Genomic DNA, 18,664 nt, shown 5'->3' with positions numbered 1-18,664 from the left:
GAAAAAGACATAAACGACAGGAAGTAAATTGATCTGAGCAACAGACCAAGAGGAAAAAAATAAGGGTTTCTAAGCCCCTTGAGAGAGAGACTGAGAGAAGGGAAAGACAGAGTCAGTGTGTATGCGTGTATAACTCGAGCTGACCGATGTACTCCACTGTTACACATGGCGATGTGACACGCTCCCAGACGACAGCACAGCTCTGAGGCCACGGTCAGCAGACCGACTCCAGACGCTCCGCAGGCTGTGAACTGACACGCGGCCGTCCTCCGACACGAGATGAAACTTTCCATCAGTCTGTACAGCTCATCCAGAGCATTGAGAGGACGCATCAGCTAGAGAAAGAAAGAGATAATATAATACAACACAACATAACATAATATAAATTGGTAAATTTTTTTATATATCTTTTATATATAATTATATCTAATACAATATATTGGAATAAAAATGTTATATGTATACTGTATATGAAGAGTTTGGTTCCAAAATGAGATAACTATGTTTTTTATTATGTTATCATATTTTTATTCAGTTTTTTTGTTTTACTTAGCTGTATTTTTTTATTTATTATGGCTGAAATAAAAAAACAACAACTGTACAATAAAAGTAGTTAATAGCGACAATTGCCCTCTGTACTGAACTGTGACCAATAACGGAGCTCATTTTGGGAACAAACTCTGTATATATATGGTATATATACACCAATTTATATTATTATAATAGTTTTATAGGAAAATCTGAACTTCTGGCCCAACCAAACCATCAAAAAACTATAAATATGAATGATGTCCTGTTTGCTTCTTTTATTCATCCTCTGGAACTAACAAATGAAAATGAATGCATATAATAAATAACCATTTCCCTGCACACTCATAAACAGAGATTTCCCATGAGCCCCTGCAGATAGTGAGTGATGACACACACCTTGTCTATGAAGGCTGCTTTGGGAGCAGAGCTGGGGGAAAGGTTTGATTTATCCAGATAAAAGGCCCTGTGAAGGAATAATAGAAACGTGTTAGTGTGAGCAATAAACATACAGACATATTCATGCATACAGAATAAGCAGAGGATGAGTGCAATATAAATATATTGAAGATTTGATCCGTGACTTTTATAAAAAAGAAACTTCAGTCTTAAGATAAATCACTCTGAAATTATTTTAAAACAACCAACACATTTATTTTGGGAATTATTTTAGATGTCAATTAAAGGTAGCAATGCAGTACCAACATATGCCACAGGGGATGGTGGTGAAGTTGTGCTGTGCTATTTCATTCTAGAAAGCACTATTATCTCTTATCTAATTAATTCAGTCACTGGAAACATAAAACCACTTAAATTACAAAGTTTACAGTCTGCTAGTCGTGCCGAAACAAATTCCCTATAATCCAGGGTTATATCACACATTCAGTGCAATCCACTCTCCAACCAGACACTGCAGCACTTTCTGTAGTGTCAGCAGAGAGGCATATTGCAACACATGTTCATTGTCAGGTAAATTAATCCACCATCTGGGGAGATATTTATTACGATGATATCCTCCACTGACGCAGCATTAATATTATCATTAATTAGTCAAAGATGTTAATCCTTCGTGGTAGAGCCAGATGATATGGAGATGTGAAACGGGGAAATGCATGATGCTATTAATAAAATGAAATGATGTTTACAAATGCAGTCTAAGTTCTTTCCTCCCTCTCTGACATACAAAGAGCTTAAACCGGACAACGAAACCCAAAGAGACAGTGAACACAGACATACACTTCAAGCAGAGCATCTTCATAAGATCCACTTCCTTATAAGATATACTTCCATATATCTTACAAGTTCAAAAGCTGAGTTATATAGACAATATAGAGCTTTAAACTTTTGTTGCTTAATGTTTTGGGTGAACTATACCATTGTTATTTATTATTAGCCGACACTATCTACAGCAGTGGTCTCCAAAGTATGGTAGTGTCACGGAACGTGGTGGAAGAACCCAATTGCAGGCAGCGTTGGTGAAGGGGTTAACAAGACTTTTAATTAAACAAAACAAACACCCCACAATGGGGTAAAATACAGGGGATAACAAAGACAGCAAAAACAGGACGAAAACTCACGGCGGGTAACCAGCTGTAACAAAAAAAGGCCGCTAACGCTGGGACACAGCGTAGGGACAAATCCTGAGAGTAGTTACACAGCGCATACAGTTACCGAGCGGTACGAGAAGTACGAAACCAAACGAGCCCAGAACAGACAAAACGAGGGAATTAAATAGGGAGACTATCAAAGGAGATAACGATGGGCAGGTGTGGGTAATGAGACACATGAGGAAAGCTATACTAGAAACGAGAGGGGCGGGGCCAAATGACGAGACAGGAGAGAACGCATATTATGTCCTGATTGACAATAATATGTTTCTCTCCACATAAAACACGTGGGTCTGTCATGATTCTGCCCCTAGACCAGAAAATCAAGACAAGAGAAGGCAGAATCATGACAGGTAGCCCGCATGAACCTTTTGAGGTGCCCCCCAGGCACAGGGCTCAACAATAAGAGCTGCACATGAATGAAGCTCGGGACTATACTGATCGGGCGATCGAAGTCGGTATTTACATTAACAAAGATTTTGAAAAAAATGTATATTTAATATTTGTTAAACAATGTGAATGGCGCTCTGGCGCTGCACAGAATCCACTGCGCTTGAGTGGGGATTTAGTGGACAAGTAATGGAGTCATAATGCGATGACATGATTCCAAAGTACCCTGCTGGCCGTGCTTTACCAAATGTAAACGAAATGCACATGTAACCGTATGCTGGATCTGTGTACTAGCTTTTTAAGTTAAGTTTGTATTTGATTATTCAATTTCTGTATGAAAACAGTATACGTATAAAAAAAAAGAATGCATCACATTACGCATAACACAGTTTGAAATTATTTTCTTAACAATTCCAACAAGTAGCCCTCTGGGTGATTTTATCTTTTCTGGTAGCCCTACGTTAACAAAAAGTTTGACCCCTGATCTACAGCATTGTCACATTCTCTTGTGGAAAGGAAAACAGTTTCATGAAGCGCACCCCTCATTCTTACATTGCACTGGTTTAAAACAATAGTCCGCTGTGCTCCACAGAGTACCACGTACCAGACGGGCATAACAGCCTTTCACGCATCACAAAACCAAACAGCCATGTCTTGCTGGCTCTGGCAGCACCAGATGGAGTTGAAGATTTATGTCAGCGGATCAATCGACCATCCGCTGTTCTATTTCACAGCAGAAATGAGGGCTCACACCAGGACTGTTCAGCTGAAAAACACACACTAGGTAGTGTGCATGTGGAGAATTCCACATCTGAATCTCTTCAAGTTTACGAACTTACTCTTACTCTTTACTAACTCTTCTTCATGAACTAACTAATACATTATAATGAACAAGGACGAAAGATAGAAAAAAGGAAAATAAATAATATGACATGCTTGGACTTCTTTGTCAAGCAGCGTGTAATTGCAGTCAATGTGAAACAAAACAAACCCCCCACCTCAGTGAATCGGCTGGATGTCTGTTTCTGGTGGGCTTTACTATGATTATGCACCGCTATTCGAGCGGACTAATTTAATCTATTAAAAACAGACAAAAGTGTTATCTATATTACAATGTCCTTTGGTGTATTTGTCTGTGTGTGTTGAATGTGGAACCCTGGGAGTCGTAACTCAGCAGTGGTCTTTCCTCTCAGGCACACTGAGCAGTAACCGATGGTCTGTGTTTTCTCTACGGTCTCTTATGTGAGACTTTAATGGAAATGCTGGATGAGATCCAAGAATGGGCCAATCTCGCTCTGCCTCTCTTCTCTGGGCCTTAAAGCAAATTACAGCTTTTCATCTTAAACCTCGATTTTTCATCTTAAAACCCAAGACAAACACCACTTCTTTCCCTATTTCAGAAACATTACCCAGAGTGCTTTGGGATGTTCAGGAATGATACACATTAGAGCATTTGCTGAATCACAAGCTATTTTCTATGCATACCGCACACTTTTTTGGCCTTAGCTATGCTGTGTATAATCTACATATATACATGGAGAATTCCATGCAAATGTCAAACTTTACATGAAAAAAGTGTTTACCAAAGATTTTCACCATACTGATAGGTCAGATGTCAATATTTGGAGGTTTAAAAGTGATTGTCACATCCATAACAGTCTATACTGCTCATAAATGGGCACATGATTTATTAACTTCATTTTATGTTCTTCCCTTTTACATTTGTTTGAGTATTATTGCTTCAGGTATGTTCATAGTAATTCACAGAAATCCTACAAAGTACAGTATGTTGTCTCTCAAAAAGGTACATCCATAACACATGAATTTTTCTCTCCTTTAAAACAGAAAACTTTTGCATATGCTGAGATGCTTCTAATGTCTGGACTCTATCATCAGGGGTTTGGCAATATATAAACCGATGATTCAATATCTTTGCAATAAATACATTTTTTGAGAATGTTTATTCAAGTTTTGGCTGAAAATGTCGCATCTATAATTGCCGATACGCCAACATGCAAATATGTTAAAATAAAACATACTGCTATGTCTAGCAAAAAATGTTGCTAGGAACATTTTTAGAAGAGAAAGTAAAGACACAATGCTTTGTGTTGGTTGCTAGGGTGTTGCAATGCATCTAATTTGATCTGAGCGTAGTCACCTAGTTAAGGTCTTAGCAATGCTTCACAGTCAATGAGAAAATCAAAGTTATCACCGAAAGTCCATAGTCTAGTTTGACTGACATAGTGGCCATCTGTCAGTTAAGTTTGTTGTTTCATTTGGTTTCTCTCAGCTTCAGCAATGCATCACTGCCGTTATCAAAGCTGCCAGACCATCATGCCGTTAAATGGACCAATAAATCTCCAAATAGGACTTAACCGCCACCATGACCCAATGCATGACCTAAACAAACCATCCTAATTACAGATTCACAAACATGATGTCATACTACTCCCCGCTGGCATGAGAGCTTGCTAATTTTAAGTCCAACAACAAACACATTTTCCGCATTTTTGTGGCCTTCCCACAAACCCCTCGACCAATTCCAGGTCCTACAGCAACTTCTGGATGTATGATTAGTCGAGCACTGAGTTTGCAATTACTGTCTGATAACTACAGCCATTAATCAAGCCGTGTCGTACAAGAGTACACGGGACACTAACCTAATACAGACTCAAAGAGCTCGAACAAGTTACCCGTCTGTATCAAACGACACCACATCCACATGACTCGCACTGCACAGACCACTACAAACAAGAAACGCTCCAATAACTGCATAAAAAACAAAGAACCCTCGGGTTTGTGGAGGTTAGATCTGAGAAACGAAGTAACGGCTTTTACAGGCAAACCAGACAAAAAACTCTATTTTTGGTATGCAAACATGAAAGATTAATCTAACCATTTAGAGAACTTGAAACAAAGCCTGAGCAATTTGAAACGGACTAGTTGTAAGCTGTTTTCTAATAATGTCATGCTTCATCGAAAGATCTCACCCCACATCAAGGCTTGGAGAATTTTACTGCATATTGTATTAGAAAGGATTTGTGCTACACTTTCAAGTTTTATGTAAGGATACAGAAGATGAACTGGACATAAACTTGACTTGGAAAACAGCTTAAAAAAGTCATTGGATCTGATTAAATGTGCCAACTATAGTCTAACAGCTCTAATGTATGTTCCACATAAAAAGTAGTTGGTGAAGTTGTGGCTTCTTCTCCAAAAACATCTTGGTGTAAGGAGCGAACTGGAATTGACATCATCTCACCGAAGACCACATTTACATGGTAGACACCAGAAATTCTGTCTGCAAGGCTGTCTGCTGTTAATGTGCGTCAATGTAGTGCTATATATGGTACCAATATAGAGAAAACTGTGTCTTCATAAAAGCAACACTGAACCATAAAATTGGGAGTTATTGTTGGGGCTTTGCAAGTTTCAAATAGGGTTTAAATGGCTTTTTTTTACAGTTGTGTAAGTATTTGGTATGAAACGGTAAATCATACTGAATATTATTTGGAAAAACTACAACAAGAATTAGAAATGTTTACTCAGCAATACACAGAAGTTGAGGCAATACAATTATTAACTGAAAATAAATAAAAACTAAAACTGACCTCCAAATAATAAACATTTACAGGTACATTGCAATATAAAAATAAATTATATAAATAATAATAATAAATTAAAATGAATTATATAGATAATAAAATAACATAACAATTAGCTAAACCGTACTTAAAAACACAATAAATAAATACAACAAAAATAAATAGTTAAACCAAAGCAAAACTACAATAAAAGTGAATAAAAAAAAGATAACTCTGGTGGGAATCCCTCTTAAGCAGGGTCTCTCTCTCTCTCTCTCGTTTTTTTCGCCCTCTTGATCCTACTACAACATGCCACAGGAAGACGTAATGTATATCACAGTTGTACAGTTACACAAAATTCATCTAATCTGAATAGAGTTATGCATGTAAGCATAATTGCATCAAAATGATTATGAATAACCAAAAGGTCGGCCTAGCATCCTCTACACAGTGTCAGATGCTTATCAAGGCTTTTGGGTGATTATGGATGAGCTACTTCAGGATGTATAAGTGCATGTTTAGGTCTTGAGTGTAGGTGGACATGGATCACTTCATACTTATGTACTTGCATAATATACAAATGGTGGAGACACAAAGGCTGCATACTGAGCCAACTGGGTATAAAAATGGTTTTTTAACTGCTGTATTACCCAGTGTGTCTCACTTGAGCAATGGTTCTCCATAACAGTCGTTGTTGTCAACACATGCGCGCAACACACATTCATTTCTCCAGTTGTTTTAGTTTATTTAATGCTTCTCAGTAGAAATAATTTCAAGTCATCTTGAGCCCCCCTTGGAAGTGTTGAAGCACATTGGACGCTATCCCATATAAGCAATGGGAGCTGACAAGTTGTCAGATTTCAACAGTTTAAAGAAACATGATCTGGCAGACTTTTATCAGATTTGAGGGCTGTAGGTACTAAAAGTCAGTTGATTTAAACCTCGGCTGTACTGTTTTTCCTAATAACATCCTCTGTCTTAACACACTCAGCTGGACCCCCTGCTAGACCTTTCAACACTACACCTGCATAAAAACCACACAAATCCAGAGAACCTACGGATAAATACCCTCGTTCATTAGAGCAGGTTGACATTCTCTACTAGTTCCAAATGGATAAATCAAACATGCTGTTGAGAAGAGCTTGAGTCAGGCCTGCTACTTGTTCTGGTCCCACTTGCTGAACAGCTAAAACCAGCTTGAAGTGGTCTTACTGGTCTGCGCTTATTTAAACTTGTCTCCCAGGGTTTTAGCTGGTTGCCCAGTCTGGTCCTTAGTTGGTTTTGATGGACCAACCTGACAAAATCGAGAGACCAGCCCAGACCAGCAATCCAGCTTAGGCTGGTTCAAACTGGTTTAAAAAGCAGGAATTTCTCTCTCTCCTTCCTCAACAATTCAAAGTGCTGTTTTACACAAATGGTTATTAAAAAGATAAGGTACAAATGAATGGTTAGCATTATAATGACTTGAAACTGTCTCATTGTCAGATCAATGCCATCTCCAATGACATTTTGAAAACCACGCGGATTTGCCTTTTCTCGCTCAGCGGCCACATTTCACATTCAGTCAATACGAATGCATCAAGCGTGGCTTAAAATGCCAATATTAATGCTTAGTTAGCAAAGGGCCAGGAACGGGTTTCTGGAGGATGGTGTTCTTAATGGAATATATAGAGACTTATAAGAAATGTCAATACGCCAAAGACACGTCAGCATGACATTGGCAAGCATAAGCTTAACATGGTTAGCGCATAATGAGACTATAACTCTTGTAGATGTGTTAACTTATCATAAGCCAGCACTCCACTGGCTTGCTTTCATTTAAATCCCAACAGTTATTTAGCCCTGTGGCACACGTTACTAGAGGAACACAATGAAACTTGGCAGACCTTGACAAATCCCCCAAAAGCCCCTGAAAGACTTAAATATACAATAATCAAACACAGAAACATGATTTGTGTGAGATCTGAAACTGTCTATTTCATGAACAGTTTATCAACCAAAAACTCTATAGCCAGTGAGAAGAAGACTTTTGCATAGACCGATCAAAAGACTGTTTGGTTATTCCTGAGGAAAACAATGGTTTCCGACATTACTCCCAGAATTCTCCTCCACATACTGTCTCATCAGGAAATACAACAACTTAACACATCACTGTGAAGGAGAGAAAGCGGGTCGAGCTGAAGTTTGATTGACAGGTGAAGTGGGCTTACCGCAATCTCTTGTAGTACTGCTTGACCTTCTCCAGAGATCCCGCATTGATTTGGGCCTGATACTCCTCTACTGACACACTGTCTCGATAGTAGTATCCCTCCATGCTCTCCAAAGCTGCAAATGAAACAGGATTTGGGTTTTCTCTTCATACATTTATCAACGCTACAGTTATTGGCCGCATAATTATTCGATAAAGAATAGAATGATTCAGTGACAAGAGCAAAATTCTGCATTTCCTTGGTATGCATCAAGCTAACCACAAACAAAGCTTACCCTGGGTGAACAGGACGGGGTAGATTTTAAAGTTGCCACCATGCCTCAGCCTCTGGGGTAACTGCTGGAAGTAAAATGCCTCCAGGTAAAAACAGACTTTCAAAGCCTGCCGCGTACCCTCGACTTGATACGAGATGGGCATGTCTGGGGAGAAAAAGACAAAGACATCAGTATGAGGGAGAAGGAGAAAGATTTATAAATAAAATAAATTCTGCCAAGTCTTGGGCCTGAAGTGACTTTCTGAATACTAAAGTTGAGAATACTAACACTATTAGTATAATATAATATCATATCATATATAATATGATATTATATGATATAAACTTTAAGAGACTTACAATATAATGAAGATAACAATATAACGAACTGAACAAAAACACAGATATTGACAGTTTCAGCGGCAACAACATAAACAATATGCGGCCCAAACTGGAGTCATTTTAATTGAATTGAATACAATTAATATACAATAAAATATTAATATAAATTAAATATACAATAAAAGGTTATAGTATTACTCAACACAGACGGGAGGTTAACTTCATCTGATGAAACCGTATACTGTATATACAGTATTTAAAGTGACGTACACACACCAATACTTATACACTCCCAGGTCAACTGTTATATTTTGCATGTACTGTACCCTACTGTAAAAAACACTGGATTATTAAAATGGGAACTTACTAGCAACAAGCGGCTCCCCTTCAAACTGTCGGAAATAGAAGGTGACCTTTTCCAAGTCTATGAGAGCGACCTGTGTATCTTCCAGCATTGCCTGCTCATCCGTCTAAGTGATTAATGAAAAGTACAAAAGCAACAAAAAGTTACGAAAACCAAATTTACCATAAATTATAATTATATTCATATATACATCTACAGCACTTTTCAAAGTTTTCCTTTACTGGAGATACACAATTTTAGAGATGTAGGAATTTTTTTTATTATAATAAAAAACATGAAATGATCAAAAACACGGTATTAAATCCATAATGTACAAGAGGTACAGTACATTAGTACTACTAACTGTAAAAATGTATAATATTGTTGTCAGACTGTTATATCCATAGCGTTGCGTATACATTCTGTACACATTTGTCACATGTAAGATGTGAAAAACAGGCATAGCCATACAGCTCAAGCGTAAAAGCAAACTTGTCGACAAGTACATCAATTTAAGTTTCAAGAAATGGACATTAAAAATACCTAATTTCAAAGTCTTGTACCTACAGTACCTACCTAGTTTTTTTATGAGAGTGCAACATCTACCAAGTAAATACCTACAGCCTACTAAGTAAATGCAATAAGAAATGAATACATGTGTGTATAAAGTATATAAACTATGTTGTAGGTCTGAAATTTAGAACAAAGTTTGCCATCAAAAGTGCTCTGGTATACTGTATATATAGAATACAATTACAGCTTCCAGTTGGCAGAAGATGAACAAGCTGAGAGATTCATAATTTCTTTATGCTTTGCCCTCTGTTTCATCCATTCTGTAGTTCATCTGCCCGCGCACACACAGACACACACAGTACGTCCATGGCTGAGAACCATCCGCAGACAAATCAGAACAAGTCTCCTCATCTGAAAGCAACACCTCTATCTCGCACGTGGGCTGACTGTCTCTGAGATTCCCATGTGCCAGATGCCACAATCCACTCATCTGGGGGCCTACAAAGCTGCCAAAGCATATCACATCAAGAAATTACCTCCGGGTTGCTCACAGCTGCCTGTTCTGCCTCCCGTGAGTGTATTCAGAGGTGGAGGGGGCAGAGCATCGGTGCTGAGGAGATAAGACTGAGGCCTCAAACGATGGGAATGTTCAAATTACATGAAGGTTTATTTTATATGACTCCCAGCTTCGCTCTGCACAGATTAACTACATGCTTGATTTAATGTGCGTCTAACATTGCTGGTTGATGTTGAAACATTTTAGATGGTTTATATACGGTCATTTAGCTTGTAGACCATCTCTGACCTGTAAACAAATCAGCCGGTCATACAATACCAGCTGAAGGTGGTCAAGATCATTTTTGACACCGCTCCTAACACGTAAAATTCTTTAACTAAGCTTTAACTAAGAAACATATAGAGTTTAGAGCTAGTGCTAAATGAATATGCTGCGCATCAGTTGCGGTACTTGTATTGTAGCTATGATTGTATGCATTGTCCCTGTCAAATAAATAAATATAAAAATAAACTGAGTGTCGATACATCTTTTATATAAAAAACAATCCCAGGCAGACAAATGAACAAACATAATCTAAAAACAATCAGATCGAGGTAAAATCTGATCAAGTGTCACAGCCAAATACACTTCACAAGACATGAAAACCCAGCATCATCCCTGTGTCTCTCAGCCAAATTGCAAGTGTAAGAGGAAAACCAGCAAAGCCATAGTCATCAATTCAGTAAGACAATAAACTTGACAGTCACAATGCACAGACAAGGCTTTGACCTTCTGCGAGACAAGGCGTCTGGTTGCGGCAAACACAAGCAGATGTAATCTGCAGGGAGCGGGACAGTAAAACAAAGAAAGAAATTCACGATGCAGTAGACGGCAGAGGTGTGCAAGCTCGGGGGTGATTTATGTGTAGTGTACAAGTGTTATCTCGCTTATCACAATGCGGAATAATGAAATTCTAGTCAAATGCTACCGATTCTGTCATTAAAGGTGCAGTGTATGATATTTAGGAGGATCTATTGACAGAAAGGAAATAATATACATAACTGTCTTCAGAGGAGTGTAAAGACCTTGCATAATGAAGTGTAATGTTTTTATTATTTTAGAATGAGCTGTTTTTATCTACATACACCGCGGGTCTGCTTACATGGAATTGTACAGACTACAGAGCGCTTTTTGTAAAAACTTCATCTCCGATGGCAAAGAAGCAAAAATGTGACTGCATCTTACAACCGTTTGACACAGCCCGTATAAACGTTGCGTAGGGAGAGCTTTAGCAGCTCGTGCCCACTGTCCTTTCAATGACTCGAAAATCTAACTGAATTGGAGATTACACACACACATATCAGTTTAATTTGATGGTAATGCAGAAGCAGTAAACAGACTACAGTTAAGATAATAGACTTTTGTTTGTGCTGGGAAGTTACTTACCAAATTTGGTGAGAGCAGTGATTGGAAATGGAACAGCAAACCAGCGGAGGAAATCTGCTCCAGCCAGCTGCGACTGGCCTCCTGGCCTTCGCTCTCAGCACTGAGGGACTGATTCAATACGGCCAACAACTGCTCTGAGAAAGAACAAACCGCTGCTACTAGACTCTGACTGAACACCATGTCTCTCCTCAACTGGATCTCTGAATCTGAGAGAGAGGAAGAGAGTTCAATTAATATACAGTGAGGTTAAATCTATTGAATTAGCTTTTGAAAAGCTCTTAACCTACTGTCATCTCATTCATAGTCAATGAAACTCTATTAAATGTCTCTGACTTTGTGAATCCACATTATGTTTAGTCAAGACCATGTTGAAAAATTTTTAATTCCAGCCACCATGTTTACAAAAACCTGAGCTTAAAGTGATACTTCAGGCATGAATCAAAACTTCAAGGCATCCTGAGTGAATTTGACTTTCTTCTTGAAGAATAATACAGTAGGAGTTATGATATCAGTTATCATTTTACTTCCATGCGGTAGAATGGGAGTGAATAGGGGGCAGTTTTTGAAGCTCGAAAAAAAGTGCATCCATCGATCAAAGAACGCCTCGACACAGCTCTGTGGTCTTAACAAAGGTCTTCTGAAGCTCATCGGTGTGGTTGTTTAAGAGAAATATTGACACGTTATTAAAGTTAATGTCTAACATCCGCTGCAGGCGAACGAGAGGCTTGTATTAGGTTCCTATGACGAACACAGCATTTTTCGTTTTGGGCCAATAGGACACCGCCTTCTCTGGGTGGGAGCTTTCGTCACCATAAAACAAGCCTCTTGTTCACCTGCAGCAGATGTTAGACATTATCTTTAAAAGCGTTGTCAATATTTATCTTAAACAAACGCATCGATTGGCTTATGAAGACATTTGTTAAGACCACCAATTCTTTGATCGATGGATGCACTTTTTGGAGCTTAAAAAATTGTCCATTCTACCAAATGGAAGCAAAAGGAAATGAGGTATTATAAATCTGACTGCATTATTCTTCAAGAAGAAAGTCATGGAAATGTTTTATTCAGGCCTGAAGTGCCGCATTAAAGGTACAGTTCACCCAGAAATGAAAATTCTGTCATTATTTACACTCTCTTCAGAAGATACTATGAAGAATGTTGAAAAAGAATCCATGGGGGTATCCATTCACTTCTTTTGTCGGGACACAAAACCAATGCAAGTCAATGGGAACCCTCATTGTTTGGTTACCAATATTCCTCCTTTCTTCTTTTGTGTTCTGCAGTAGTAATACAGGTTTGAAAAACAAGAGGATGAGTAAATGATGACAGAATTTTCATTTTTGGATGAACTATCCCTTTAAGCAGAACAATTAAATAAAATCCACCATAGAACCTTCTCATTTCACAATAAGCTCAATAAGTTTGTTATTTCCCCGGCTGAATGTTATTTGCATTTTCGCATCATAACCTTGAAAAACGCTGGCTTTCCATTACATTTATGTTTCTTTAAGGGGATTACAAGGCTCTGAAAACTGTTCACGTGGATCATTTTTCCCAGAAAGATGCCGGGCAGACTGTGCAGGTGTGACAGAAGTGCTGTGTGGCAGAATTCTGAATTGAGTGTAATTTATTTAGGGTGACCTCAAAAGACTGCCCACTGTTCGGTGTGACGGATAACAGCACATACTGTAAGCTTTGAATAAGAGCGTGGAGGGAAAGACTGTAAATGATGCCTATTCCATATGCTTTGTGTGTATTTATAGTATATTCATAATATGTGCAATCTGGAGGTGAATGCGGTATAATAGACTCCCACCTGTGTACTGCAGTAACACCAAAAGCAGCCGGGTTTTCACCTCTGGGAAAATACAGACAGCAAAATGAATGAATACCATCAAATCAGTCTCCCAACATTTTCTTTAGTCTGGTGTGGTTATTTCTTAAATAAATATGATGCCACTTTACATTTCACAACTGCAAGACTGAATTCTGACTTTGTGACTCTACAAGCATTCACATACAGCAGCAAAGTGTTCAAATGCATTTTTTAGCCATTGCTGACAACAGACCAAATAGCTGAATGTTAATTCTCTCCTCTCCATAAACTTCGGCAGCGTGTGCTTAAATGATTTCCTCCACCATAGCTCGAGATCGGCTCAACAGCGGGTTTTTTTGGCCGGACTTGCTTGTGCGTGTCTTTTTTGGAACCACTGACCTTCCGCAAACTTGGCGATGGAGTGTGTGAGAGCTTGGACGCTGCTGGGCAGATTCCATGGATCCTGCTTGACGTGAAGCCGCAGTTTCATGGTGCAGTTGAGTTTGGGCTCCATGTCCTGGTGGAACTCTGTCCAAAAACAATAACAGAACAGCTCAACTCAAACGCACACAGCGGTGGTCAAACAAACATCGCCAACGAAGACAAACAGATAACTGCCATCTGTATTACAACTGAGAAATGCACATGCATGAAACAATGGAATAAAAAATACAAGTATCATACTGGCCATAGAAAATGAAAAAGTAAAATATTTGAATTGGTCACAAGATCAACTGGTCACAAGGTCATTTTTGGTTTATTTATTACATATAATAATATACTTTTGTCTTATTCTAAACAACGCAAGTATAGTTTGATTTATATTTTATCCATAACATGTTTATAAATATTTATATTAATTCTTTACACCAGAGTGTAAAGTGTTAACGCTCATCACCACGGCAATGACAAAACGGCGTGATTCGGCTCAGAGATACACACGTGATCTTTCTCACACACACCTATCCGTTTCCTTTCGAGGAAAAGGGTGATGGGCGATGACTTGATATTACATCATTTCATTCACTTTGGAGATTATGTAATCATTTCCATTGAGCTTTCAGTGGTGTTGCAAAACATTTTCAGGAATTTACCACACAGAGTAAGATGAGATCAAGGATGATGATAAATGGATTTCAAGGACATTGTAAAAACCTGCCATATATACACAAAATATAACTGTATATGCGCAGTACTGCATGGTATGAAAATCATCATATCTATATTGTCTATACAGTAATGTAATGTATGTACGTATCTCAATAACGATACAGTAATATCAAAATGGATACATATAATATATGCAGTGAATTAATTCAATCAAGGTAATAGCCTTATACTTCTGCAGGGTTTAATCATGGTGGACATCAAATCTAAATATAGCATCTTCCGTCAACACCTGCCCGATTAGTACTGACTTCTGCAACCTGAATGACTATTGAATGACCTAAGTAGTGTGACGACACTTGACAACATGATACTTCTAAATCTAAAATCTAGAAACTATAAAACTGACCCAGATCTTGATGAATCTAATGTTCTTATGTGTTTGGATCCGAAAATAAGAGACATAGACAATCTTGATGAATCAAACGTCCTTGTGTCTCTGAATTAAAGTGCCAAAGTGACCTGGTCGATCTGTATAATCTGACATCGTAATGTCTTTAAATCCAAGAAAGGAAGTGTCCTAGACGGCCACAAGGAATCTAATGCTTCAGTGTCTTTGAATCAAAGAGAGGAAGTGTCCTAGACAACAGGTATCTCCAGTAGTCCAGATAAAATTAATTGTTCAGATTTGATTAGGACGATTCACAGTAAAGGACAAAGCTGAAGTTGAGGCAGTTAATCACACAGCCAGGAGGAAAGCCCCACATCTAGCCACACATACTTATACTGTACCAACCACCCTTGAGATGTAAAACACAGGCATAGATTTATGTCACTCCTGTAGAGCAGGATAGATTAGCCACACATCTTGGTTTCTGAAAGATTGGGCTCATGAACATTAGCTTTTGGGTTTTTGGTACAGTCAATGCATTGGTGACTGTCATGGTTCTGCCTCCTCATGTCTTGATTTGCTAGCGGCAGGATCAAGACAGGGCCACGTGTTTTGTGTGAAGAGAAACATATTATTGTCGATCAGGACATCATATGCGTTCTCTCCGCTCTCTATGGTCCGGTGCTATGGTTCTTGCTGGTTGTGCTATGGTCCTTGCTTTTACCTTGCCTTGTGTTTACCTCGATTCTGTCTTGCCTTGCCCATTACCTCACCTATCTTGTTTGTTTGACGTTGTGTCGTGTTTTTTAGTTAGTCTATTTTTGCCCGCCTTGTGGGAAGTGTTTTGTTTGCAGTTTTGTGTTTTCCCCATCGTGGGTCTTTGTTTTGTGTTTTGTAATTGAAGTCACTGTTTAGCCAAACCGCCTTCCGCTGCATGCAATTGGGTTCTTCCTCTCTATGCCACACCCCCCAGTCGTGACAGCCCGTGACAGGTGACGTGTAAAAAGATGAGTATGTGTGCAAAAAACAGATGTAACTGTAAAACAAAAGGCTATATAAATATATATAATACCTTGAAGTCCTCGTCCTGGAGTGAAACATTTAGTCTGCTCAAATGCTCGCGCAACAGTCGCCCCTTTTAACAAACTGGTGATGGACTCCACCTTCAAAAAGAGAAAAAAAGCAGTGCTCAGTCCCAAAACACCACAGGAAATGAACGTGGGTGACAGTCCACATCTTTAAAAAGCTGAACAAGCAAAATGACTCCTGAGTAAATTTGGATAAATTCTGAGCATGTCTGTGTATTCTGCAAAAGAATGCAGTTTCAAAATATTCCCAGAGGCAATCGCAGACCTAAAGCGATTAAGAGAGCAAATATAAAACTTGAACTCCCACCCTTTAAACTGAAAAACATTTGTGTTGCATGTGAACTGGGACCGTCAGGCCCCCGAAACCAGCGTGCTATAAAAAACAGCAGCCGAAGAGGATCCAGAGAGCACATTCTCTAGTTTACTGGATTGAGACGCCCCTATTAAACAGTCTTGAGATAAAGACTATAGCAGTTGCTCCTCATTTAAGGAGCTTTAAAGGCATAGTTCAATCCTGTCTTGAATTACTCAACCTCAAGTTGTGCCAAACATGTACAAGTGTCTTTGTTCTGTTGAACACAAAGAAATATATTTTGAAGAATGCTAGCAACTTAGATATTTGGGGCACCATTGACTACCATAAAAATAGAACTGGTTGTTTTCCTAAATTCTTCAAAAATATTAAACAGAACAAAAAAACGATAGAATTGAATTCTGTTCTGTTGAACACAGAAAATATTTTCATGATCTTAAGAGTCACTAACAGCATGAATTATTTATTAAAGTCTTCAATCCAAAATAATGAAACTATCAAAACCAACTTAACTTAAAGCTGCAGCCTGTATCTTTTTTTGTCGAATAACTAAATTGTTTTTTTTACATAAAAATCTGTTAAAACATTACGCTGATTTTCAAATCTATGCTTATAATAATGATTAAAACGTTAAGCCGTCAGGTGCAATTTTGAGGAAAATATAAACTGGATGTGGTCTGACTTTAACCCACGTAAAGATATTTATGTAAAACAACTTGCAATTTTTATGTTTCAAAAGATTACTGAAGTCACACATCAGAAATACAGTTTATAAAGGAACTGCAAACAGAATGTAAATGGTTTTGTTGGCTCTGACAATAAACATACACACACACCTGACTGAACAGATGCTCCAGGAAGCCGTGCAGTTTCTTCTGTTTGTCGTGATTTATCCACACGCTGGCTGGCAGCTCATCTCCTGCATGTGTGAATTCGAGAGATTTTCTTTTAGACAAAAATTCACATACTGAAGTCATTAATATACTATTTTATTAGTGTAGTGATGTACAATTTGTGACAAGTGTCTCCCCAAACAACATTCCACAAACTCTCCAGTCTTTCTTTCCCTCCATCTGTTCTGCAGTAAGCATTAAATGGCCGTCAATTTGTCCCGGACCGTGTTTTGACAGGTACTGCCTGACCCTCTTACTAAGTGGGAAATGTGCAAGTAATACACAGTGAAAAGAGATGAGAAGCATTTGAAAGCCATATATAAAGTCATGCCAAATGTGATTATAGTCCCGATCATCTGTGTTTTGGAGGGTTTTGTCGGGGTAGAGGACTAGCAGGGTCATGATGGCAGATGCGTGCGAGATGATGTCTGTTTGAATTACCCGAGTCCATCTCGTCACTGTGTACGTAAGAGCTGCAATGACTACTGCAGATGCTGGTGAAGGAAGCGATGGAGTTCCTGTTGCTGTTACAGTCACTGTAAACAAACAGCCAAACATTGACATGTTACTAACAAATAATCAAACCATCAGAGCAGATTCCTAAGTGCAGCTGTAAAGTTTCAATAAAGTCGAAGGTTCTGTAAACAAAAATCTGCGAGCTTTGTCTCGATTGCAACAATTAGGCCTGTTCACACCAACTGCTAATAATAGTCGCAAACAAGACGCTGAATCAAAACAATGCATTCTTATGGACCTGTTTTACACTGGAAACAATCATTTGTCTAGTGACTGATTTTGTTTTGAGATCAAGATTAGTTGTTTTACTCAGACTGGTAGAGAAAATAAAATCTCAGAACCATGATGTTTTGGGGGACATTTGTATAACAGAAAGAATAACATACAACATGAAAATATTACAATACATGTTTACACTAAATATATTTATACCACATATTTAACGTAGTAATTTCCATCCAAAAATGTTTTACTTTGATATTTATTTATTTTTACTATTCTTTTTATTCCATTTTTGTAATTTACTTTAATAATCTAAAGAAACAAAGAAATGTTTATAGAGACTGTGTTTTGACCCATGCAGAACACTGATATACAGTAATATACACAGAAATATGAAAATTACATATAGTTTAAATATTAGAATATTTATAACTTTTTTCAATACAGGGTACTATGAAGTATATATAAAGTAAAAATACTTGAAAATGGTCAAAATTAAAATACAAATTCTCATGAAAGAAATGTATATGTTGGCATAATTATATTTGATCAAAATTAATTATATATACTGTACACACACACACACACACACACACACACATATATA

General features: G+C 38.1%; 1 protein-coding gene across 4 annotated transcripts in view; it reads right to left on the bottom strand.

Annotated features, from left to right (window-relative positions):
• The window catches only part of prex2 (phosphatidylinositol-3,4,5-trisphosphate-dependent Rac exchange factor 2), a 97,743-nt gene that overhangs the window by 25,874 nt on the left and 53,205 nt on the right, over positions 1 to 18,664 (bottom strand). For 2 of the 4 annotated variants that reach the window (XM_079488248.1, XM_079488249.1), the window contains exons 27-37: positions 17,761 to 17,855; positions 17,263 to 17,345; positions 16,098 to 16,188; positions 13,927 to 14,055; positions 13,528 to 13,569; positions 11,712 to 11,917; positions 9,281 to 9,383; positions 8,594 to 8,737; positions 8,320 to 8,434; positions 928 to 994; positions 145 to 335 (exon numbers count right to left, since the gene is read on the bottom strand). In XM_079488248.1, coding sequence (XP_079344374.1) covers positions 145 to 335; positions 928 to 994; positions 8,320 to 8,434; positions 8,594 to 8,737; positions 9,281 to 9,383; positions 11,712 to 11,917; positions 13,528 to 13,569; positions 13,927 to 14,055; positions 16,098 to 16,188; positions 17,263 to 17,345; positions 17,761 to 17,855 — 1,266 coding nt within the window. The remainder of the gene's footprint in view (positions 1 to 144; positions 336 to 927; positions 995 to 8,319; positions 8,435 to 8,593; positions 8,738 to 9,280; positions 9,384 to 11,711; positions 11,918 to 13,527; positions 13,570 to 13,926; positions 14,056 to 16,097; positions 16,189 to 17,262; positions 17,346 to 17,760; positions 17,856 to 18,664) is intronic. The other 2 variants (XM_079488251.1, XM_079488250.1) reach the window with 1 other exon arrangement.

Source organism: Barbatula barbatula (assembly GCF_947034865.1).
Source record: "Barbatula barbatula genome assembly, chromosome: 23".
NCBI classification, from domain to species: domain Eukaryota; kingdom Metazoa; phylum Chordata; class Actinopteri; order Cypriniformes; family Nemacheilidae; genus Barbatula; species Barbatula barbatula.
This window is presented reverse-complemented; position numbering and strand designations above follow the sequence as displayed.